The sequence below is a fragment of the Euwallacea fornicatus genome, chromosome 34 (genome assembly GCF_040115645.1).
Source record: "Euwallacea fornicatus isolate EFF26 chromosome 34, ASM4011564v1, whole genome shotgun sequence".
NCBI lineage: Eukaryota > Metazoa > Arthropoda > Insecta > Coleoptera > Curculionidae > Euwallacea > Euwallacea fornicatus.
In genome coordinates this window covers 2,223,615-2,249,679 of record NC_089574.1, presented here as the reverse complement: position 1 = coordinate 2,249,679, position 26,065 = coordinate 2,223,615, and the positions used below count along the sequence as shown (strand labels likewise).

General features: G+C 38.5%; 3 protein-coding genes across 5 annotated transcripts in view; all 3 read left to right on the top strand.

Moving 5' to 3' along the window:
• Positions 1–83: 83 nt before the first annotated feature.
• Positions 84–1,817, top strand: LOC136348642 (uncharacterized). The gene is made up of 4 exons (XM_066299632.1): positions 84–225; positions 632–867; positions 929–1,171; positions 1,240–1,817. Exons 1-4 carry the CDS (start codon positions 192–194, stop codon positions 1,471–1,473), a joined length of 747 nt encoding a protein of 248 aa, XP_066155729.1. The 5' UTR covers positions 84–191; the 3' UTR covers positions 1,474–1,817.
• A 360-nt stretch (positions 1,818–2,177) lies between these two features.
• On the top strand, positions 2,178–20,611 carry LOC136348647 (dynein beta chain, ciliary-like). The gene is made up of 23 exons (XM_066299638.1): positions 2,178–2,544; positions 2,637–2,978; positions 3,047–3,349; positions 3,556–3,744; positions 3,975–5,313; positions 5,364–5,663; positions 5,909–6,295; positions 6,623–6,990; positions 7,115–7,303; positions 7,443–7,652; positions 7,737–8,309; positions 8,723–8,755; positions 8,955–9,936; positions 10,317–10,704; positions 10,848–11,025; positions 11,404–11,568; positions 11,632–17,680; positions 18,089–18,441; positions 18,526–18,673; positions 18,843–19,057; positions 19,120–19,439; positions 19,504–19,743; positions 19,944–20,611. Exons 1-23 carry the CDS (start codon positions 2,404–2,406, stop codon positions 20,182–20,184), a joined length of 13,653 nt encoding a protein of 4,550 aa, XP_066155735.1. The 5' UTR covers positions 2,178–2,403; the 3' UTR covers positions 20,185–20,611.
• Positions 20,612–22,340: 1,729 nt separating this feature from the next.
• LOC136348698 (nephrin-like) overlaps positions 22,341–26,065 on the top strand; it is a 157,200-nt gene continuing 153,475 nt past the window's right edge. For 2 of the 3 annotated variants that reach the window (XR_010733711.1, XM_066299774.1), the window contains exon 1: positions 22,341–22,693. The gene's annotated coding sequence lies outside the window, so the exon portion shown is untranslated. The remainder of the gene's footprint in view (positions 22,694–26,065) is intronic. The other variant, XM_066299773.1, reaches the window with a different exon arrangement.

Here is a 26,065-nt window from a genome sequence, read left to right as displayed (position 1 = left end):
CTGTGCGTGCATTTCGCAATTATCTTTCTATTATTAGTGGTTTTTGATTGCATACTGTTTTTTCGCTATGTATTTATTTAAACCGTTTAGATAACGAATTTTCTAAAAACAGTATAAGTAGCAGCCTATGCCTTGTTAACAATTAAACGCATAGTTTTATTTCATACAACGCTTATAGGATTATCTTTACAATGGTGGGTAGAGTGTGGGCAAAAAGCAATGACGGTAAGTGTTATAATCATCAAACTGATATAATATTATTAATAACGGATTTTACGGAGTATTAATAGTTTTTATTGTTCAAATCGAACAAGCAGTAATTTGGCCTTCACATAACTTTTCTCTGAATGGTACCGACTAATTTGTTTTTATTCGATTGACAAGAAAAGTAATTGAGTGAAAAAGTGACGAATGGTACAACGCGGGCTAGAAAGTGGCACTTTTGCGGTTGAACGCAAAACGTGTACCGTTAAACTGAAGAAAACTTGCGTATTTAGATGAGTAATTTCGTGGAGCAAACGGATCTATATCTTTAAAAAAAAATTCCAAGGTCGTGAGAAGAGGTTGATCGGATCTAAAACCGCTTTTCCATTATAGTTGCAGGAAATATTTCCATTAATATTTTCCCTAGAAACCATCGAATACAGATCCTTAACCGCCGATCGCCTGCAAGAGACCATTCTAGTGCTTCGGAACGGTTTTTTTCCTTACGAGAATGTATGTAAAGCGATTGGTTTGGCAAATACACCAGATGCTATAAAAGAATGTGACGACATGCTGATTGACACTGCCCGACATGGAGTGTCCCTTGTGGCTGTGGACAGTCAAACAGGAAAAATCGTTGGAGTGGCACTGAATAAAATTCAGGTCAGTAGTAAGTCAAAATTTGAAGTGCATTAACCGCGAAATGTGTTTCTTTCATTTTTAGCATAAAAATGTTACATCCAAGGAAGTACTTGATGAATACTGCAGAAAAGCGAAGCACGATGAGTCGAAAGCTTTGTACGAATTGATGGCCCAATTGGAAGATAATATGGATCCGTTCACTCCTTACAACGCAAACTGCTTGTTGGAATTGGTATTCATGGGAGTATTACCGGAATATTCGAAAAGAGGAATAGGATACCAATTAGCAACTATTACAGTACAATTGGCAACATTACTGTTTAAGGTCAGTACAGTTTAACAAACTGTATATTCTGCAATATTATTTGAGAGCTATCTATTGCTGTTCTTTAGGGTGAAAATGTAAAAACTTCACTGGATGAAAACGACCTACCTCTAGAACCTCGACCCCAGGTTGTGACATCTCTCTTTACTACATTCAAGACACAAAATATTGGAAAAAAACTGAATTTCGAAGTGCAGAAATTAATAAGTTATGATGAATTATTCTACAAAAACAAATCATATAGAAGCATTTTGGGTAACGAAACTGAAGGAATAACGTGTGAATGCAGGCGATTGAGGTAGCAATTTACGTAACGAGTTGCACAACATTCGTCACTGGACGTTAGTAAAGTTTAAATGGGCATGCACAAAGTTTTTACCATACCGCTAGTACATATAATTTTTTCCATATATATGGTTGAGAGTATCAGGACCTAAACGCGTTTCCACTACCGAAATTACTTTATTATTTACATATTTACCCATTACACAAGCAAATTTAATGTAATTTTTAACGTGCTACTGAGTGTTCATAATGAAAATAGGTCTACGTTTAAGACAACGGAACCATGGTGGGCATCTTGTTTAGTTATGAGGTAAAAGAGGTGTTGTTAGGCTGTATGCAATAAATGTTAAATTATAACACACGTTCCATGAGTTTATTTTGATTTCTGGCCTCCCTTAGAAGTTTCCTTCAGCATCGTAGATTGAATCCTAATTGAGTTAGAAGTAGTTTCTATTTGAGTAGAGAGGAAAGACAGAGATCATTGAAAATTTTATAGAATCAATTAAAGTTAATTTTTAAAATAACGACCATCTACACCTATTTATTGAATTTACAAATTCCTGGCGTCACCCCGAAAAACTTAATTGAAAATATTTCAAGAACCGTCAGAGGTGCGAGTTTTTTTTTTCTGGCAAAAAATACTAATTTGCACCGTTGTTTCTGGGACACCTTCTATATTCGTGCCATTTAAACTTCCGCAATACTTCACCTCCAAGTCCTCTAAGGCGTGGCACATCAATAACCGCCCTTCACTGTATAATAACATGGGGCGAAACACCTCCGCCGTAGTTCCGTCGAATTTCACACTTGCAGAAGTGAATTATCGACCTGTATGCTCAATAGGGTTGCCTAGCAAATTAACGACTAGTATCAGTTGTTATTAGTTTATTGCATTTCGTGTTAATACTTTAGCTGGGTGAAATGTAGATAATGTGCGATTTCCCGCCATGGCCGACGATAAAAAGAAAGACGATAAGCAAGATGATACTGAGGATGTGCGCCTCGAATTTCTACTCAATTACCTGATTAAGTCATATAAAATGAAGCAGGACAAGTGGAATAAAATGATCGGTACTGATGAGTACCGGGTGAGTAACTAAAAAGCGCAAGACGTAAGCCGTTGTGCACGTTAAAAATAGATTTATCCTGTATAATCCTCTTGGTTTTGTTCATGTTCTAGAAACTAATTTTAAAGTTCTTTGAGGATCCCACTCAGAAAATGCTTCTGTTGACGTTAGCTTCCACTGGCCTACTTACACCATTTACGTCATTTAATTTGCAAATAAAGCAAAAATATACGTACTTTATACGAAAGAAGCCAGAAGCTATAACGATGGAGAACTTCCGTTCAGTACTTACGTTTGGGGACATGTCAGGCCACCCCATTGAGGATTTATCAGTTTTAGTTGAAGGCGTCTTTGTGCCTCTTATGTCTAACCCTGCTAACCAGGTGGGATGGCCCAAAGTGGTATCTCAAGATGTAGTAGCCCATGTCCGGGCCTTTAAGAATACCGTTGACCAGGTAACATGTCCGTTTCCGCACACATCTGTTTCATATCATAAACACGTAGTGCACTTGGAAATTTGTAGATTAAGGGAGCTATGAAAAGTCAAGTGATTCTTCCAATGCCTCAAGGCATTTCAACAATATTTAGCACGGTGCAAGATTTTATAGATACCAATGGAGAACAGATAAATTTGCCTTTGAAAACGACCATAGAAAACGCCGTAATGAAGTGGTCAGGTATTTGTGGGGAAGTTCTGAAACAGACGTCTCAGTTATGCTTCGCAAATGGTGCCAATCCGGTACCCATGAACGAGATCGACTTTTGGAATGCCAGAACAAAAAACATGGAGTCAATTTACGATCAGTTGTGTGATCCGAGAGTTAAGGTAAGATTATTTTGTAGCGGCTCTGTAAAATCAGTTTAAAAGCAATAATTGAACCTTAACGAGTGGCATCTAAGAGGAACCTCTAGTAAGGGAGCAATTCCCACACTAGGGGGTGGAATGGCACACTGGGGTGGGTGGAAGTAATATTTTTGGTCAACCAATTTGTGGATTTGTAAGAGTTAAAAAGCACAGATACTCTTTTTCAGAAAATGAGTGAATATTTACAACTGACAAATAGCACTTACGCAAAGGCTTATAAGACTCTATTCAAGGATATAGTTGCAGCCTTAGTTGAGTCACGAGACATTTTGAAGTATTTAAAAGCCTTTATACCTCACTTTTCAAAGTTTGATGAAAACGAGTTTTTGGAAACTGAACCGTTTGTTAAACCAATGGTAAGACCCTTAAAGGCATCCATATACGCGGAGTTAATGTATACAGAAAAAATTTTTAAGTTGAAGTAAATTCCGTATAATTAAATTTAACGGTCAAGATCGGAACCAAAATAAGTTGGTAGAAATGCATCCATTTTTTTTTGGAAGGTCTCGTAGCCTGTTGTTTCCAATGGCATTTTAACTGATCGTGAAAGCCTTCAACCAACTTTTGGACTTCTCTGATATTTCAGGTTCATGTTGTTGGACTTATATGGGCAAATTCCCAGTACTACGCTCGTACTGATCGTATCGTCATACTCTTTAAAATGATTGCAAATCTATTAATCGACTCAGCAGAAAGAGCTCTGGATCCAACCAGCATATTTCAAGGGGAACCTGACGACATGTACGAAAAACTTCAGGCTACCATTAAAATATTGAATTCATTCGAAGAAGCGTTCGAGTATGTTAGAGCGAATTTAGATTCGTACTATTCTCGTTCGTATATCTCAGATGAAAACCCTGTAAGAAAACCTTGGACCTTCCACAGTCGAAATGTGTTTCAAAGGTTGTATGATTTTCTGGAACGGCTTGGTCTTGTGAAATCCATTTTGCGAACATTTATAGACTTCACACGGCTAGAGAAAGTTGAAATCGGTGGTATTAAGGGTCGCTATTTGTCGACAAAATGCTTGGAAATATTCGAAGAGTTTAACAGATATTACGGTTTATTTCAAAACATTCAGTATGGGGTTCTCGATACTGACGACGATTCATTGGTGAAAGATTATGAAAATTTCGAGAAAGTATGTGCGGATTACGACAAAAGATTAGCTGCAATATTTATCCAAGCGTTCGACGATTGCTACAACCTGGAGACTACGTTCAAGTACTTAAACATAGCAGGGAACATGTTCTCTAGACCGTACATCAGTGAACTCGTAAAAGTTAAATACCCAGAAATAACCAAAATGTTTGATGAAGAGCTCAATACAGTGAAAGAACTCTACGAAGTATCCAAAAAGGAAGGAACGCCGATGGATAAAAATTACCCTCCTTTGGCAGGAAAAATTCTCTGGATCCAACGTTTATACATGCGCGTGTCACAGCCTGGACAAGAATTTAAATTAATTAAGAATGAATTATTAACGGAAGAAGATCCTGAATTTGTGTTCCGAAAGTTAGATCAAATGAAAAATATACTAATAAATGACCAAAATCAGCTCTTGGAAGAATGGTTTGCTAAACTTCCCGAACAAATTTACACAAGCATGAAAAAGTTTCAACTGCTACGGGACACCGATGGATTGTTGCAACTCAACTTTGATAAGGAGCTGCAGGCTATATTGCGAGAAATGAAATATCTCAAGAGCATGAACATCGACAATCTACCTCTTGAAGCAATAGTCCTGTTTGACAAAGCTGAAGAATTGCATCAGGCTATTACCAAACTTAACCTGATTGTAGAGTGGTACAATTATTTAAGGAAGAAGACTTCCGAGGTAGAATTCAATATTATACAACACGAGGTAGCAGTCCTTGATGATCTACTTTTACAAGTAACAGACGTTCATACCTGGGACACCAACAGTAAGTATTTTTCACATCTTGACCAGAAAGTAATGTTATATGTGCCGCAGATCCCGAATTAATAAGTTATATTCTTGAAACTGTCAAGAAGTTAACAGATCGAGTGAAAAAATCACAGGTAAACATAAGCAAACTTATGACTGGGATAAATTCGTGGGCTCAACAGTTGTTATTTGAGAGGAAAGATGGTAAAAAGGAGAATCTTTTGTATTTGGAAGATCGAGTTGAAAGGTTGCAGAAGAGGCAGGATCAAGTCAGCGCCTCGTCAGCAGAATTGCGAAGAATTGTGAATGAAAATTATGAGTTACTGTTTAATGAACCAATGAAAACCGAAGAATCACCGCCATTGGGTGAGTATAGGAGGTAATATTGCAATGTAACTGACCTTGTTCCACTCAAGCCAATGAAGAGGAATCTGTCGAGACTAAAGGAGGTACAAAAGGAGAGGAAAAGCATAAGAAAGAAAAATCGAAGGCAAAAACTGAGAATGAAATGTCGAAAGAAGAAGAAAAAGAAAGAGAAGAAGAAGAAAAAGAAGAAGAAGAAGAAAAAGAAGAAGAAGAAAAAAAAGAAAAAGAAAAAGAAAAAGAAAAAGAAAAAGAAAAAGAAAAAGAAAAAGAAAAAGAAAATGAAAAAGAAAAAGAAAAAGAAAAAGAAAAAGAAAAAGGAAAAGAAAAAGAAATAGTAAAAGAAGAAGAAGAAGAAGAAGAAGAAGAAGAAGGAGGAGCTGCTCAAAAGGACAAAGAAAAGGAAACCGAAAAGTTGGCAATGTGGAGACCTTACTTGAAGAGCCTTGATGTTAAAATAATGGAATTAATGCTGAGTGCTGTTACGATTAATCAGATTGGTTTCCTGAACGAAATTTTGGATGCTACAGCCAGTTCTTTATTCGAACTCATCATGGAGCTTCACGAACCAAATATAGTGTTCGTTCCTTCCATCATTTTGGACGAATCAGTAAATTTTGTATCTTTCATGAAAGGTAAGAACCATCGGTTGCTTCGATAAAGTTTTAAATTCTAGTTAAGTTTACTTTTAGTAAGAGCTAAGATCCGATTTTACAAGTAAGGCTTCGGCTATGTTAAGCTTAAGCATCAGCTCCCTCCCATAAGAATACCTTTTTGTCACAAATGAAGGTAACTTGTCAGCCACATATTCCTCATAGGAAAGCCAACGTCAATAAAATTGAAGGTGAGCTTAGCTTAAGCCGCACTTATACAATCGGGTCTAAGGCATACTCAGTCCTATAAAAAAGTGCCCAGAATACCTAGTCGATTTTAGCCTTTAGATTATTCACCGAATATTTCAGGCTTGTTGGAAGACATATACTCAATGGGAAACTACATGAAACACGCAGATCCCGAAATACTCGAATCTTATTATGATGTTGTGAAGGAAAATAATGATTTATTACATCAGAAAAACGAAATTATTTCGAAAGTTTTGATAGGAATAGAGGCTGCTGAGACTTTTGAAAAGGAATTCGATGAATATTATATATTGTGGGAAGAGGATAGACAGGAGTTTTTGCGCCAGTTTCTGTTATATGGTCGCCTTTTAAGTATTGACGAAATATACAGAACGAATGAAGAAGGGGAAGATGCGATTAAACAGACACCACCTACAATTCAGCAATTCAAAGATCAAATTGATTATTATGAAAATTTGTATAAAAAGGTGTGTGTTTCTGAGTGGTGACGTATAACCGCATCATTGTATATAGACTGAAAGGTTTCAATTGGGTAGATGGGGTGGACGCTATGCATCTTCAGATTTTTATTAGTAATTTGGTTGATTTAAGGTAGAGAGAATATCTCCTGAGAAGTTGTTGGCTCCCTGGTTAAGGGTGGACGTCCGCCCCCTTCGCCAAGCAATATTAAATGCTGTATGCAAATGGGGAAATTTGTTTAAGCAACATCTCTATAATAGAGTCGTTGACAGCTTGAATGACCTAGACAATTTTATTAAAGAGGCAGTTGCTGCCATGCAGGTAAATAAATCATTCTCACTTGAAAATTTCTTGCTACCACCACTTTTCCTACAGAAACGCAGTAAACATATTTATTAAATATATAATAATAAATAACAAATGCACTTATAAATAATAAATTACTTATGCGTGCATTTAGGTCCCACTAACAGAAGATGATTATGATGGCTTGCTGAACGTGATGGGTTACCTGTTTAAAGTAAAGGAGCGTCAACTTGAAACTGATAAGATGTTCGAGCCCTTAAAGCAAATTATGGATTTACTTAAGGACAATTATAATGTCGAATTCCCCGAGGAAGTTTTTGTGCAGTTGCAAGAAATTCCCGATAGGTGGGCCCACTGCAAAAAGGTATCTTGTATTCCAGCACGAATGAAACCTATAGACCATAACTCCCTTCTACCAGGATTAATCGGTTAAATATATTTTTTCAAGGTGGGTGTAACTACCAAACAAGCCGTGGCGCCCTTACAAGCTTTGCAAGTTAATGCCATTAAGCGCCATATTAACCTGTTCGAAATCCGACAGAATATGTACAGAGATCTATTCAAAAACCTACGATTTTTCAATTGGGACTGCCCAAACGTATATTCTTTGTTAGATAAAACCAATTCTGAGTGCTTCGAATTGGAGATAGAAAGGGATAAACTGCAAGAACAGGCCAATTTATTTGAGCTTACCTTACCCGAATTTAAAGCAATGAGGATGACCCGTAAGGAGCTAAAACAAGTTAAACAGCTCTGGGATTTCATAAATGTCGTCAGATCCTGCATTGACGAATGGAAGTTGACCCCGTGGAAAAAGATTGATGTTGATAATATGGAAATGGAATGTAAGAAATATGGGAAAGAGATAAGACAAATGGATAAGGAAATTAAGAGTTGGGATACTTACATTCAGTTGGACGCCACGATAAAGAATATGTTGACATCGTTGAGGGCTGTAACGGAGTTGCAAAATCCTGCTATTAGAGATAGACATTGGATTCAGTTAATGCAGGCAACAAAGGTAATTAATGCGCTTGTGTATGCTCAGTGAGTATCAAAAATGTCTGCCCAACAGCAGGAAATAACGTAACTACCATTTGTTTCAACTGATGATGCCATTACAGATGTATAAATTAAATACATTTTTGTACAAAATTAAATTAATTTCATGGAAACACTGCAGGCAAACATAAAGCAAATCATAAAACTAAATTAAAACAGGTACATAAGTAGTAAAGTTATACACTATGGCAGTAAATTTTTTGTATTGACTTTACTCACTGAGATTTTGTGAAACCTTAATGGCTTGTCGAGCTTAACTGCGTAAAATAATGCCGGATTTTCAGTGTTCTTGAAGTCCGGCGATTTTCTCAAAAATAATTTGCAAAATAAGATTTTTCTAACAAAACTTTCTTTCTTCGTGCTTCATCACAGGTGGGACACGTACTATCAACGTTGATATACACAGTGAGTACATCAACAATCACCAACACTTAAGACGGCTCAACAAACACTAATCATCTACATAAACATACCTCACCTGCAGAAGCAAAGAAAATTACCTAACACGACATCATACAATGCATATTCTCCAAGTGCAGACTTTCAAAAATGTGTATTTATTGTAATAAAAATATTTTTTCTAAAAATTATCTCTTTTCAATAGGTTAAATTTGTAATGAACGACGACACAACCTTAAGTGACCTACTCGCATTGAACCTCCACGAATTTGAAGATGAAGTGAAAAATATTGTCGACAAGGCCGTGAAGGAAATGGCCATGGAAAAGGTGTTGAAAGAACTTAACGCCACTTGGAACGTAATGACATTTGGCACAGAAGCTCATGAACGGTCAAAATTGAGCATATTAACCATAAGTGAAGAGACAGTAGAGACCCTGGAAGAAAACCAAGTAGCCTTACAAAACATGATGACATCGAAATTCATAGACTTTTTTCTTGAAGAAGTTTCCAACTGGCAAAAAAGGTTGGGAAACGCCGATCAAGTAATACAAGTTTATTTCGAAGTGCAGAGGAAGTGGATGTATTTAGAAAGCATTTTCATTGGTTCTGAAGATATAAGAAATCAACTGCCTGAGGACTCAAAACGATTTGACAAAATTGACAGAGATTTCAAGGAAGTATTGAGCGATATGCAGGGGACTCTAAACATTGTAGAAGCTACAAATACACTCGGCCTCTATGAAAAACTGGAATCAATTTTACAAAATTTGACCCTATGTGAGAAAGCTCTCAACGATTACCTGGAAACTAAACGTCTAGTTTTTCCACGTTTCTATTTCGTTTCATCGGCAGATTTGCTAGACATTCTTTCTAATGGCAATCAGCCCGATTTGATCGTACGACATTTGACGAAATTGTTCGATTCTTTGGCGAAATTAGTGTTCATCCAAGAAGGAGAGAAGAACTCGAAAAAGGCGCAGGCAATGATTTCGAAAGAAAATGAAGAACATGTGAAGTTTTGCGATGTATGCGACTGCAGTGGAAAGGTGGAAGTGTGGTTGAACCGGGTCATTGATGTCATGAGAGATACACTTCATCAGTTATTTGGGGAGGCGGTTTTTACGTATGATGAAAAGCCACGAGAATCTTGGATATACGATTACCCTGCTCAGCCTGCTCTTTGTGGTATATTATTTACGTTATATGCATAATATTAGTATCTATCTTTGTAACTCAAATTAATTCGTGTTGTCCAGAACTACGGAGCATTAACGAAAATAGGATCATTTTAGAAACCGCCCGCTGGTTGTCACTTCTAATGCAAAGTTGTGTGACAACTGTGGCCACTGCGACTGTGACTTTTCGTGCTGTTTATTTTGACAACTATCGTAAATGTATTCGTTGGAAAAATCCAACAGCCCGCGTTTGGAAGGGCACCAGAGCGATGAAGACCGCGAATTTTCGAATAGTAATCTCTAACGTCTTTTGACGTGATTGGTGGAAGCGATTATAGAAAAAGGGGTTCAAAAGATTTTAAAATTGCTTACGAGACGACTGTTTTTTAGGTACCCAAATTTGGTGGACTACTGAAGTGAATATGGCATTCGCAAGGCTTGAAGAAGGCTACGAAAATGCACTTAAAGATTACCAAAGGAAACAAATCAATCAATTGGTGGCACTCATCAATTTATTGCTCGGCGATTTAACTGCCGGAGAAAGACAAAAAATCATGACGATTTGTACAATTGATGTGCATTCCCGTGACGTTGTTGCCAAAATGATTCTTATAAAAGTGGAGAACTCCCAGGCGTTCCAGTGGCAGAGTCAGATACGTCACAGATGGGATGAGAAAGAAAAAGATTGTTTTGCAAATATATGTGATGCCCAGTTTAGATATGCCTACGAGTATCTGGGAAATACTCCTCGGCTTGTGATCACCCCACTAACTGATAGGTCAGAATCGTCATGTACAAATGAAATATAATCAAAAATATATAAGGGATAAGTAACAAGCAAGAAATTAATAATAGGTCTTAGAAGTACAAGCAAATCATATTTTTGAGCTTTGTCAAGTAATTAATTAGTTTATTGTGTAGGTGCTACATAACTCTTACACAAAGTCTACATTTGATAATGGGGGGAGCTCCAGCCGGACCTGCGGGAACTGGAAAAACAGAAACAACAAAAGACCTGGGAAAATCTTTGGGAATGATGGTTTACGTGTTCAACTGTTCGGAGCAGATGGACTACAAATCTATAGGAAACATTTACAAGGTTTGATAATAGTACAACATTGCAATAGTTCCTTAACACCCAGTTACACTGTTTTTCTCGACGATAACTTGGGAGAAATGCTTCAAATTTATCAAATTCAAAAAACCCCATTGAGCCTGATAAATCTGATGAGTGCCAACAAGCACAAAACAGGCAACGATACACATTCCCTATTTATTTTATGAAATATAATTACAAATCTATTGTAATTTAGGAGACAGCATGAAATTAAATAATATACGATGCATGTCGATTAGGTAGCGTTACAATACTCGCGTTTATTTTTGACGTCGCCATGTCCCCAAAGAACTCGTGCGGTAACAAGTCACCTACTAAACTTGTGACGTAAATACTTATTGTTTCCGTTTTCTATCTTAGGGTTTAGCTCAAACTGGTTGTTGGGGATGTTTCGACGAATTCAACCGAATATCTGTAGAAGTCTTGTCAGTAGTTGCTGTTCAAGTGAAGTTAATTCAGGACGCTATCAAAGACAACAAGAAAAGATTTTTCTTTCTTGGCCAAGATATTGGATTAATTCCTACGGTAATATTTCCGAATTACGTACATATGGCTCACTAAAATAGATTTCTCTTACGTCCATTTTAGGTAGGACTTTTTATAACAATGAACCCAGGATATGCCGGCCGAACCGAATTACCCGAAAACCTGAAAGCCCTCTTTCGGCCGTGCGCTATGGTAGTACCGGATTTTGCTCTAATTTGTGAAATTATGTTGGTAGCTGAAGGCTTCCAAGAAGCCAGACTCTTGGCGAGAAAGTTCATAACCCTCTACACATTGTGCAGAGAGCTTCTTAGTAAACAAGATCATTACGATTGGGGCTTGAGGGCGATAAAATCGGTCTTAGTGGTAGCTGGTTCATTGAAAAGGGGTGACAAACAACGCCCCGAAGATCAAGTGCTTATGAGAGCCCTGCGAGATTTCAACATTCCGAAAATTGTCACTGACGACATGCCTGTTTTTATGGGGCTCATCGGGGACTTGTTCCCAGCCTTAGACGTTCCCAGAAAGCGCAATCTCGACTTCGAAAAAATGATTAAGAAAACTGCCGTTGAAATGAAGCTTCAGCCCGAAGAAGGGTTTATTCTGAAAGTAGTACAACTAGAAGAACTTTTCGCCGTGAGGCACTCAGTGTTTATAATCGGCTTTGCTGGAACAGGAAAGTCAATGGTTTGGAAATGTCTTAATCGTACTTATGCCAACCAAAAGCTTAAACCTTTGTACAATGACCTGAATCCCAAAGCAGTAACTAATGACGAATTATTCGGTGTTATAAACCCGTCCACAAGGGAATGGAAGGACGGCTTGTTTTCGGTGATTATGAGAGATCAGGCGAACTTAAGCGGGGACAGTCCGAAGTGGATTGTTCTGGATGGGGATATAGATCCCATGTGGATCGAGTCCCTGAACACTTTAATGGACGACAATAAAGTGCTTACGCTAGCCAGTAATGAACGCATTGCTTTAACTCGTTGTATGAGACTTTTATTTGAAATTGCTAATTTGCGAACAGCAACACCTGCAACTGTATCCAGAGCCGGCATTTTATATATTAATCCAGCCGATCTTGGCTGGAATCCTTTCATTGCATCGTGGATTGACACACGCACTATCCAAAACGAGAAAGCCATTTTGATGATTTTGTTTGATAAGTACGTTCCCTCTTGTTTGGAAGCTGTTCGCAGAAAGGTTAAGAAGATAACGCCTATATCTGATATCGCCCATTTGACCATGTTGGTCAACCTGCTCGATTGTTTTTTAACTCCACGGAATGTACCACCTGATTGCCCCAAAGAATGGTATGAAATATACTTCGTATTTTCCGTGGTCTGGTCATTCGGCTCCGGTCTGTTTCAAGACCAGATCATCGACTGGCGCAATGAATTCAGCAAATGGTTCACCAATGAGTTTAAAACCGTGAAATTTCCTGTTGGAGGTAATGTCTTTCAATATTATATTGAAGAGGAAAGCAAAAGATTCGTCCCATGGAACAAACTAGTTCCCGATTTTGAATTGGACATGGATATTCCTTTGCAAGCCAATCTTGTGAGCACCGCCGAAACTAGTAGAATCCGTTTTTTCTTGGATTTACTGATGAGCAAAAAGGTGCCTGTTATGTTAGTCGGGCCAGCGGGTAGTGGTAAGTCGGTAATAATACGGGAAAAACTTAATTCCTTAACAGATGCATATGCCGTAACAAATGTTCCATTTAATTTTTACACTACTTCTGAAATGCTTCAAAAAATTCTCGAAAAACCCTTAGAAAAGAAAGCTGGCAAGGTCTACGGGCCACCTGGTAACAAAACCATGATATACTTTATTGACGATATGAACATGCCTGAAGTAGACAGATACTTCACGGTGCAGCCTCACACACTTTTAAAACAATACATGGATTATCAGCATTGGTATGATCGCCAGAAATTATCACTAAAGGAAATTCACAACGTGCAATTCATTTCGGCGATGAACCCTACTGCTGGTTCATTCACCATTGATCCGCGACTTCAAAGACATTTTTGCGTCTTTGCTGTAAGTTTTCCTTCGGAGGAGAATTGCCTCCATATTTACAATTCAATTTTATCACAACATTTGACAAATACACAAAATAAGTTCAGCACGGCAGTTCAGAAGCTCTGCCCTCATGTGGTTCAAGCAGCCTATTCTCTCCACATCAAAATCGGTCAAGCGTTCTTGCCTACCGCCATCAAATTTCACTACATATTTACACTTCGTGACTTGTCAAATGTATTCCAGGGAATGTTATTTGCTCATGGAGTAGCAATTCCCAATCAATCAACGTTTATTAGACTCTGGATGCATGAAGCAAACAGAGTATATGGAGATAAATTAGTTGAGCGACGAGATATGGATACATTTAACAAACTTGTAATTGAAACTGTGAAAAAAGGTTTCGAAGAACTTGATGAGAATGCTGTGTTTGAGAAGCCTTTGATATTCTGTCATTTTGCTGAAGGAATCGGTGATCCAAAATACTTTCCAATAACCGATTTCGACCGTCTGAGTAGTCTTCTTCACGAGGCCCTCAGCGGGTATAACGAATTAGTTGCCGCCATGAATTTGGTCTTGTTTGAGGATGCGATGTTCCACATCTGCAGAATAAATAGAATTCTAGAAGCTCCCAGAGGAAACGCTTTGCTGGTCGGTGTAGGTGGTTTTGGCAAGCAGTCGCTGACTCGACTGGCTGCTTTTATATCTTCATTTGAAGTATTTCAAATTCAGCTCAAGAAAGGTTACGCCGTGGGTGACATGAAAACAGACATCGCAGGCCTTTACATCAAAGCTGGTCTTAAAAGCGTCGGCATGGTGTTCTTAATGACTGACGCCCAAGTACCAGATGAGTCCTATCTGGTGTTAATCAACGACGTCTTAGCCTCAGGTGAAATCAGTGAGCTTTTATCAGATGAGGATGTTGAAAATGTGATAAGCGCTATGAGGGGTGAAGTTAAGGGAATGGGTCTTCAAGACACAAGAGAAAATTGCTGGAAATTCTTCATAGATCGCGTAAGAAGGCTTTTAAAAATCGTTCTTTGCTTCTCGCCAGTGGGCTCCACATTGAGAGTGAGGGCTCGAAAGTTTCCAGCTCTGGTTAATTGTTCTTCAATAGATTGGTTCCATGACTGGCCCATCGAAGCTCTGCAGTCAGTATCCAGGAGATTTCTTGCGCAAATTGAGGTTCTTCCAGAAAATCTGGTTAATTCAGTATCGTTATTTATGTCTCACGCCCATGGCGTCGTGAACACATTTTCAGAAATTTATTTCTTAAATGAAAAACGCTACAATTACACAACACCGAAGTCGTTTCTGGAACAAATAGATCTGTACCGGAAACTCTTAACTGAAAAAACAGCCGATATTCATAATCAGATAACCAGGCTGCAGAATGGTTTAACCAAATTGGCATCAACGTCAGAAGAAGTAGATGGATTAAAGGATGTTCTGGCTGTACAAGAAGTAGAGCTAAACGTGAAAAACGAAGCTGCAACTGCTCTAATTGAGGTGTTATCGGTTGAAAACGAAAAAGTTGCAAAAGAGCAAGCAACTGCTAGTGAAGAAGAGGGAAAGGTGCGTGTCATTGAAGAAGACGTATCAGTCAAAGCAAAAGTTTGCGCAGAGGATTTGGCGAAAGCTGAACCTGCCCTAGTTGCAGCCCAGCAAGCTTTAAATACATTGAACAAGAACAATCTAACAGAACTCAAATCATTCGGTAGCCCTCCAGAAGCCGTGGTGAGTGTATGTGCAGCTGTTCTCGTATTATTTTCCAAAAAAGGCAAAATTCCTAAAGACCGGAGCTGGAAGGAATGCAAGACGATGATGAATAAAGTAGATCAATTTTTGTTTGACCTAATAAATTACGATAAAGAAAACATGCAGCCGGAAATAGTAAAAGCCACTATGGAATATCTGAAAGATCCAGAATTCAGTCCCGAGAAAATTATAAGCAAGTCCGCCGCAGCAGCTGGCTTATGCGCTTGGGTAACAAATATACTTAAGTTCTATGAAGTTTTTGTGGTTGTGGAGCCTAAAAGAAAGGCATTGGCTCAGGCGAATAAAGAGCTTTCTGATGCTAGGAGTAGGTTGTCTGACTTAAAACTGAAACTAGAACAGTTAGAAAAACAATTAGGAGTTTTGAGGGCTGAGTTTGAGGAAGCAACGAATGCAAAATTGAAATGTCAGGCGGAGGCAGACACCACCACCCAAATGATTGGCCTGGCGAATAGACTCATTAATGGCCTTGCCTCAGAAAATATCAGATGGAGACAACTAATTAAAGACTACAACGCTTCCATTATTACCGTTCCTGGAGACATACTGCTCGTGACAGCATTTTTGTCTTACTTAGGCTGTTTCACGAAAAAATACAGAACAGATATATTGGAAAAACATTGGCGGCCTTTCTTTCAAAAATTGGAAGTTCCCATTCCCATGACACCAGACTTAGATCCCATGAGCCTATTGACAGACGACGCCAAAATAGCTCAATGGAACAACGAAGGACTTCCAACAGACAGAATGTCTGCAGAAAATGCCAGCATTCTCACTAATTCAAGTCGGTGGCCCTTGATGATTGATCCACAGCTTCAAGGGGTCAAATGGATCAAAACTAAATATGGCGACACTCTAAAAGTAGTAAGAACCACTCAGAGGACTTACCTTGACGTCATTGAAGAATGCATCTCCCATGGTACCATCGTACTGATAGAGAACATTGGTGAACATTTAGATGCCGTGTTGGACCCCGTCCTAGGGCGAGTTTTAGTTAAAAAGGGAACAGCCATAAAAATAGGCGATAAGGAAATAGACTTTGATCCAAACTTCCGACTAATTTTGCATACAAAATTAGCCAATCCTCACTATAAGCCAGAAATTCAGGCACAAACGACTCTAATTAACTTTACAGTAACTCGCGATGGCCTAGAAGAGCAGCTCTTGGCCGAAGTTGTTAAAAGCGAGCGCCCGGATTTGGAAGAATTGAAGTCGTCGTTAACTAAACAGCAAAATGACTTCAAAATTACCCTTAAAACTTGCGAAGATAATCTACTTTATCGATTATCTTCCGCCACAGGAAATATTTTGGGTGATGTTGAATTGGTGTTGAATTTAGAGACCACCAAGAGGACTGCGAACGAAATTGCGATAAAAGTTGAAGAGGCTAAAGTAACTTCCGTTAAAATAGACGAGGCCAGAGAGCAGTATCGCCCATGTGCTGCCAGAGCTTCTCTCTTGTATTTCATTCTAAACGATTTGTTCCGAATAAACATGATCTATCAATTCTCCCTGAAGGCTTTCAGCGTGGTATTCAGAGATTCCCTGAAAAGAGCGGAACCGACAGAAAAACTGAAAGATAGAGTAGTTAATTTGCTTGACAGCATCTGTTTTTCGGTTTTTATGTACACATCTAGAGGCCTCTTCGAATGTGATAAACTCATTTTCATGGCGCAAATGACATTCCAAATACACATTCAACTAGGTGAAATCAATCCTGAAGAGTTAAATTTCCTGCTTAGATTTCCAATCATCGCGAACTTGAATTCACCGGTTGATTTCTTAAATAACATATCATGGGGTGGCATAAAGGCTCTGTCACTAATGGACGAGTTCAAAGGTCTTGACAAGGACTTAGAAGGATCAGTAAAGAGATGGAGAAAGTTCGTCGAAAGTGAATGCCCTGAGAAAGAAAAGTTCCCAGGAGAATGGAAAAACAGGACAACTTTGCAAAGACTTTGCATCATGCGCTGTTTGAGACCGGACAGAATGACTTACGCCGTTAGCCTGTTCATCGAAGAGAAATTAGGCACAAAATATGTAACCGCAAGAACTGTGACTTTCGAAAAATCCTATGAAGAGACCAGTTCACAAACTCCAGTATTCTTCATACTATCTCCGGGAGTTGACCCTCTGAAGGAAGTAGAAATGATGGGGAAAAAATTGGGGTTTACATTCGACGCCGGAAATTTTCACAGCGTTTCATTAGGTCAAGGTCAAGAAGTTGTAGCTGAAAATGCAATGGACCTTGCAGCCGATAAAGGACAGTGGGTGATCCTCCAGAATATCCACTTGGTAGTGAAGTGGCTAGCCACACTGGAGAAGAAGATGGAACAATGTTCAGAAAGAGGTAAATCATTAAAAAAGCTACACGCAAGTCATTTCGAAATATTATGTGGTGGTGTTCTGTAGTTTTTGGTACTGTTATGTCTCTATTGATGTTGATGTGTGTTTCACTTTGCCGCACTCGTGGTAGTCTTTTTCTGATTCATTGTTGAATTACTACCTAGCTAAGATATACAAATATGACTTTTAGACGTAACTTAACGGGAAAACGTGTTAAGGTCTTGGATCTCCCAAATCGGCAATTCTATCTCTGTTATTCGTGATAGAAGTCCTACTGCTTCCCATACTGAAAACATAAATTGCGATCTTATTGCATTGCTTGTTCCATTTCAAATGAAAGCATAACCAACGCGAACGTTGCTTGTTTGTTCATTAGCAGAATTAACAATACATTTATTGTAATTTTATTTAGGTCACGCAAACTACAGGTTATACTTAAGTGCCGAACCATCATCCGATCCTCATTCCTGTGTTATCCCGCAGGGGATATTAGAGTCTTCCATTAAAATCACAAACGAGCCACCGACAGGCATGTTTGCTAATTTGCACAAGGCACTGGACAATTTTAATCAGGAAACTCTGGAAATGTGCTCCAAGGAAGCTGAATTTAAAGCGATTCTATTCTCTCTTTGCTATTTTCATGCAGTTGTGGCTGAACGACGGAAATTTGGTCCCCAAGGATGGAACAGAAATTATCCGTTTAATGTTGGCGATTTGACTATCAGCGTTAGCGTTCTCTACAATTATTTAGAAAGCAACAACAGGGTAATTTCTATCTTCCTCCAAAGCATTTCGCATATCAACTAATTGAAAATTATGTGCCACGGTTTCTAATGAGATTCTTGATAGGTCCCTTGGGAGGATCTACGGTACCTTTTCGGGGAGATAATGTATGGTGGTCATATCACCGACGACTGGGATAGGAGATTGTGCAGAAGTTATTTATTGAACTATATGCAACAAGAGTTGATAGAAGGAGAGCTACTCCTCGCCCCAGGTAAGACATGCCGAAAATCAGTTCTAGTTCAGCTTATATGTCGTCGTTCGCTTGTTATCTAGATACATCATCACGAACTGATAGAAAATTGAAATTCGTGAATCCTGTTAATACAATAATAATAAATGAGTTTATAGGCGTAGAGCTGTATCATAAAGAGCTCTTGCAGGATTCCCTGCCCCACCTAATACTGATTACGTCGGATATCACCGATATATTGACGACAGACTTCCAACAGAAAGCCCCTACTTGTATGGTTTACACCCAAACGCAGAAATAGGTTTTCTGGCAAGTACTTCCGAAAATATGTTCCGAACAATTTTCGAAATGCAACCTCGCGACTCAAGTGCCGCTGCAGGTGCAGGAATGTCCAAAGAAGAGAAAGTATAACTAAAACATGAAGTTTCATCAACATGTACATTGAACGTTGTTTCGCGTCCGTTTAGGTGAGGTGTACCTTGGAAGAAATTTATGATAAGCTGCCCGAAGAATTTCCTGTCCAAGAAATGATGGCCAAAGTTGAAGAGAGAACTCCGTATGTTATTGTGGCGTTCCAGGAGTGCGAAAGAATGAATAATCTCACGCGAGACATGAGGCGCTCACTAAAAGAACTCGATCTGGGTTTAAAGGGAGAGTTGACCATTACTTCTGATATGGAAATGTTGCAGGAATCCCTCTTCATGGATGCAGTTCCAGATTACTGGTCCGTGAAGGCCTACCCCAGTCTACTACCACTTGGGCAATGGGTCGGCGATCTTACTCTTAGGTACGGACCGCTCTTCTAAGATTAGCACCTCCTTTACTCAATATAGGGGATTTTTTATGTTAAGGATAAAAGAGCTAGAGGGCTGGACGACCGATTTTTCCATGCCAGCTACGGTATGGCTAGGAGGGTTTTTCAATCCTCAGTCTTTTCTCACTGCAATAATGCAGCAAACGGCCAGGAAGAACGAGTGGCCATTGGATAAAATGTGTCTGATGACGGATGTAACAAAGAAGCAAAAAGAGGACTTTAATTCTGCCCCTAGGGAGGGTTCATATGTCCATGGATTGTTCATGGAAGGAGCAAGGTATGACGAATCAAATAACATATTTATCTCTATGTCCCTATAGATAAACAAATCCTGCAGATTAAAGCAAACAATTGCGGCTTCCTACATATAAGGGATTTTTTGCAGAAAATTCTTAGTTGATGCACGTTCGGTTGGAGCCCGATAAATGTTTTGATATTAAAATCATTTTTATTCCTAATTACCTATTTTCATTTCAGATGGGATACCCAGTTGAATAGCATTGCGGACTCCAAACTGAAAGAGCTCTTCCCAGTGGTGCCCGTAATTTTCATAAAAGCCATTACGCAAGATAAGCAAGATTTGCGAAATATGTATGATTGTCCCGTTTATAAAACGAGAATGCGAGGTCCAACATTTGTTTGGACATTCAATCTGAAAACTAAAGACAAAGCGCTAAAGTGGACACTGGCCGGAGTCGCTATATTATTACAAGTTTAAAATTTTAATCAAAACTAATGTTTTTAGATTACGTATCTGTTTAAATTACACAATGTATTATTGTTAATTATTGTTGAGGAAAAACTGAGACGAAGCAAAGTGAGTCGGTGGGAGACGAAAAATACGCGAAGGTAATGGATACTTGCTTTCACGCCTGGGGAAAAATCCTATACTAATGGGACAAATGCATCAATGCGTTTGTTATCTGATCTACCTTTAGAACGATACCAATAATTTCACGGTTATTTTCCAAAACAGTTGATCTATAGTTATTTTACGATTTTTAGTACCAAAATGGAATATCTAAAACAAAATTGATTCTTTTAAATAAAAAAAAACGTTTTCAAAAATCATTGTAGAGCCGTTCGAATGAAAATTTGCAATTCAATATTTTTATTGCAATAAATTATAATTTTTACGTTTGACTTCCCAGCTCAAATCGTATTCCATTCCTGTGTTTTCACTTGCAATAACGATATAATACATTTGATTATATGGCTCAGCGTCTATTATTCAACGCCCTCTACATGTGATACAAGTAAAGAAGAAATAATATCGACCGAATTCTGAAACGAATTAATAAGGAGCTCTGAGTAGCTAAAGTGAAATCCTTTTCGGCAGACCTGAAGATGGAGAATGCAGATGCGCTTCTTTCTAAAGATCTCTATGCGTTGCAAATTTAAATATGAACTTGTTAGCAACGTAGCGAAGCACAAAGTGTCCACTTAGAGTCGTAAATGTGGAACTCTGTTCTCAATTCAGTTCGAGAAAACTGTTTTCTCAATACGGCGCTCGATTCTTGTGAGAGGAACTTTGATGGTAACAAAAAGTCATGTTAGTCTCATATATTACGTGTTTTAGAATTCTGCATCTTGAGACAATCGCTTTGTCCTGCTTGTCCGGCAAGATATCGAAACAGCTTTTCACGTTACAAGGCCGATAAAGAGTTCATAACTCGCTTGATTAAATCTGGGGGTTCGGCACATGATTATGTAACCCTCAACGTTGGCGTATGTATAATACAGAGTGTTATTGAATAAATGTCCGATATTTCACAGATGATGATGATTTTTCCAATCTAAAAATGTTAAAATAATTAGCATGCATGATCTGCTTTAGATGCGTTTTTCTCAAAAAGCGTTGTTTCTAGCGATCGCAATAAGGCGTCCTTTTTTTGAAATAACCAAGGTAGGAAAACAGATTTTTTTACTCGAAAGTGAGATACAGTGTGGCTGAAAAAAGTTGCAGCCGTTTAAAACTGTCTTTATGGTCACTTGTGTCGCCCTCTAGGAAATGCAACCAAATTGTTGATAGATTTTAGTTTGTCATCTCAAAAAAACCCAGATAACAAAATTTCGAAAATATGGCAGGAAAAGGTATAAAGGTATTGAAGAATATGTGATTTATTTTTCCAACTTTGATGCCCCGTATCTTGAAAAGTGACCGAATTAGGACATATACTTGTTACTTTCCATCTTCAAACTTCCTGAAAAATCACCCTGTGAACTATCGGATACTTATTCTTTAATGATCTGTATAGTGTTTTCCATTATTAGTTTTAAACAATAATACTATTGCGTATGTTCGATGACTACGAAATACGCTTTCAAACGCCATGGTTCGGGATGCGTTATATTTTTTGTTTCTGAGATAATGAATTCCTAATCTAGCTAAGTAAATTGTAGTTTTACGTTTATTGGTTACAATGATGTGCTTCACCACCTTGGCGGTGCAACCAAATAACGCAAAACACTGTGTATAGACCAGTGTGGCGAGTGAGTTGCAACGCGCGCAAGAGAGATTACGCTACCTAACTTTCATATAATATTTTCTGTTGTAATTTCAGACATTTCAGGCAACAATTCAACGTCTTCTCACAACGTAAACTCAACGCATTTCGCCTTAATCAGAAATTATAACTTTGACATTCCGAAACCCAAAAGGGAACCCCCTTTACATTACCCTCGTTACTTGTCGTGTACTTTACGAAAACACGACAATATTCAACCGGTAGAATTCTATAGCTCCTGCGACCTCCAGTTCCATCAGCCAATTTCACGGCCGTTGTTTCCTGGGCTCCGGTGCAAGAAGTACTCGGCTGTTTTCGAGATTGCCCGGATTACTCCGGTGAACGAGGGCTCGCAATCCGGGTGGAGCCAACGTAGCAGTCGCTATGTTGCGTTTAGGGATGAATTCGTCGTTACGCCAAAACGCGACAATTCACGCGTTTCATCTCGTTGCCGGAACCTGCAAGGCGTGAATAAACGTATTGACAACCCGTACAAATTCGTCCTTCTCGCATAACTGACTCCTGATTAGTCAGTACTCAACTCACTTAACTAGATAACTAGTGATTTTTCTTTTACTATTAGTGAAGGTGAAGTGTTACGCCTTTATTGTACATATTTTTTCGGAGTTCACGACATGATTTCACAATCAATGTTGATCTTCACTAATTCGTAATTAATCACCTTTTAGGATAAATGATAGGCCTGTACTGCATTATAAGGTAAGGGCAATTTACACCGGGTGTTCTGTCAATCACCAGAGCGATAGGGATATCAATGCAATGAATTTGACTGTTTGTTTTTTAATTGAGCTAAAGGCAAAATTACCTAACAGGCATAGGGATTAGCTATGGAGCTGGCTTGTGTTTTTTTGTAGCTGACACTATTTACGGGATTGAAACAGGAACGGTCATTAAAAATGCAGACTTTAACCGAGAAGGAATCCCCGTTTCCTTTTCTATTGCTCATCAGGAATTTTTATTAGAAGTCTGACTCAACCCAATGGGCAATTTCAGTTGGAAAACACCACCTGCACCACTTTCATAAATAATGACCTGTTAGGTAATCTTAACCAAGGCTCATTTGAAAAGAAAATAGTGAAATGCATTGCGTTAAAATCCTTATAGCTCATGTTAAAGCGCACCCTGTATGTCCAACCGTCTGTTAATGGAAATGAAAGAGTCTTAAATTGCCTATTTCTATGAGCCAGGTAGAATCACTGCCATAAAGAAAATTGATATTTTGCAGCAGAGACTTTTACCAGCAGTGTCTTGTTCAAATATATTTTCGCGTACTTCCGGTCTCACCTGCTTACTAACAGAACTAACCTGAACTGACCTATAAAAGTGTATGTCGTGATAGATACGGTGACCTAGGGCGTGGGTCATTAAAGAAGAATGCATGTTTCGCACTTTAGAATTTTGAACAGAATTATGAATTCTGGAGGTTTTTGTAAATGAGATTTCGGATTTTTCGTCCATGCATCTTGACGAACCTTTAAATTAGAAATTGATTGAACACCCTATAGTAACTTAATCGAACTATCGTACAGCGAAACCACCTTTGGGTGCCTCGACCCAGTAAAGCCCACTGAAGCCTTTTAGAAATTCGGACAATTGCTCTGTCTTGCGTCAAGTTACTTCTACGGCAAACGAGATCAGGGAAGGAGCATCGGTAAAAAGAACTTCAAAAACATAATTCAGAAAGATCATAAGATCCAATATGACCCGTAGAGAGTGCCAATAACATCAAACTTTAATAGATTTAATATGTTGGCATAAGCTTTCTTAGGAGAACTATAAATTCTGTAAAAGTCTTTCCGACTTAATGGTGTTTGAAAAATCGGTGGTAAAATTTCTCTAAGACTCTTCTCCAAGTCGTAGCTTTATTTTAGCCTCTTCCTATGCACATAACACGTCCCTCGTTTTTTATTTAACGACACTGCCTCGTTTGGACGAAGTTTGATGTTTTCCTTATGCCGCAGCAGAATCTTTTATGCAAGATGTTCTCTTATACTGCCCTATAAGCCTACAAAGGGTTCGTTCCTTTTGTTAAATGTATCATACATAATTTAATTGTTTCGCCAAAAGTGCTCGACCTCCCATTTTTGGAGTTAGCTAGCTTTAAATAATATTTGAAATGACCGGCCCAAACTACATATTGAATTTCTGTGTGCTACATGCCGAGATGCTAAGAATATAATCTAATTTAAATGACTACCTAACCTGAAGCATTTGTTTTGTGGGCGTTTGACCCATTAAAACTTGTGTGCAAGCATTAAACTGATTAGGGACAAGATATTTCTAAGACATAGCGACTCTACTCGTCTGTTGAGTTGGAAATGTTACGTTTTCAAAAATAGGGAGTAAAAGCTTCAAGTTGGTTCCGAGTCAACTGATAAACTAAAAGTTTAGAGGCTCGATCGTAGATCTGTCATATTTGAAGAAGGCAATAAAGAAATAACATAAAAACCAATCCATTTGTTCAAAACCTAGAATAGAATATTTTATGGCATAATTAACCTACATCTATAGAATCATCATAGATTTCTGACAAAAATATGCCACTCACTCATAATTCTAACGTATGAATATTAATAGACTATACCGCATCTTCCTGGCCCAATTTTGTCTCCCAAGATAATAAATTTATTATCCTTTCGGAATTCGAAAAAGAAAACAGTTTGAGATTACGCCTCCTGATATGCTAATCCGACTCATCATTTTGATAGGACGTACAATGGGGTCCATTGTTTACAACTGACCCAATAAAAATGGGAAAAGCTCCTCGAGAGGAGCGGAATATAAATGACACAAAAGCCGATCCCTCGCATGATCATCGGATGAAAGGTGAATTTGCATTCACTGCGTTATAAGTACGATATAATTTATTCTGAATGTAAAAGAGCCGGATCATAATGATGGCTTTTCAATTCAATATCTCTGTCCAAATCAAAAAAAGATTTTCCTTGGGAATTTATTCGTCCGATTCCCTGTCGTTTTAATAAACGTACTGAAGGATCCTTCAGGTCTTAGTGCTGATTTAATGCCAGACAATTTATTAACAAATATCATATAAACCATCACGTAATTTTAGAAAAATGTTAAATAGAGAACTCCTACTTCAGCATGTTTAATTTAAACAGTTAACAGTACTAGATAAACGAATATGTTGTCCTAACTCTAATGCATGCTGGAATACGATAAGCGCTTGAGTTTGCCTTATCGGCAGAATGCCGGTTAGGGATAGCGCTGATATTATGGCTCATTCCGTTATTGCTCGAATGACAGAAAATCATTTGATACATAAAATAATGTGATGAACGTTTTTGTCTTTGCGTCGTGTATTTATCTTCGTAGCAAATTTCAGACATTTTAAAGAGGAGGACCAGGCCCGAAAGAGATATTCCAGCCGCGTGGGCCCGAAAGGCGGTCTTGTCCGTTCAAATCTATGTGGTTCTTTTGACTGACTTTCGTCGAAATGGTGCAACTTTATAATTGCAATTTTCCCTCTTTTCACTTTCGTAGCTCGTACGAACCAATTGCAAGAGAGAGACGACTCTTATGAACTTGCTTGTAATAAATATAACGTACAACCCACGACTGCCCTACGGACGCAATTAACACCCATATATAAAAACAACTCGTCTCGCAACAGAATTTCCAGACCTAAAATGGGCCTCACAGAATAAATTCAGGTAGCCCTACTGAATGCTGTCCATCAAGTGAGATCCCCTGAATTCTAAATAACAACGGAGCGGCTATACTAAAGCCTGCAATCTGTCTCATAAAAATGCCACATGGGATAACCACTCGTCGTCCCCCATAAGTCCCTCCGAATGCTCAAACTAAATAAATAAGATCAATGGAGCCCTATTTGGTAAGGAAAAGCAGGGATGTGCATTCGTGACCCCCCCTCCTCCAAGTCCTTGACAACTTTAACTGAATAGTCAAAACAGGGAAGCCCTACTCTTTATCTGTATTCCCAAAATGGGATTCCCTTTATCCTAACCTGTTTCCCATTTTCTCTTTTCGAAAGCTAGAGTGAATGCATGATGAATGCTAATGGATGAATAAAATTTTGTCGCGGATTCT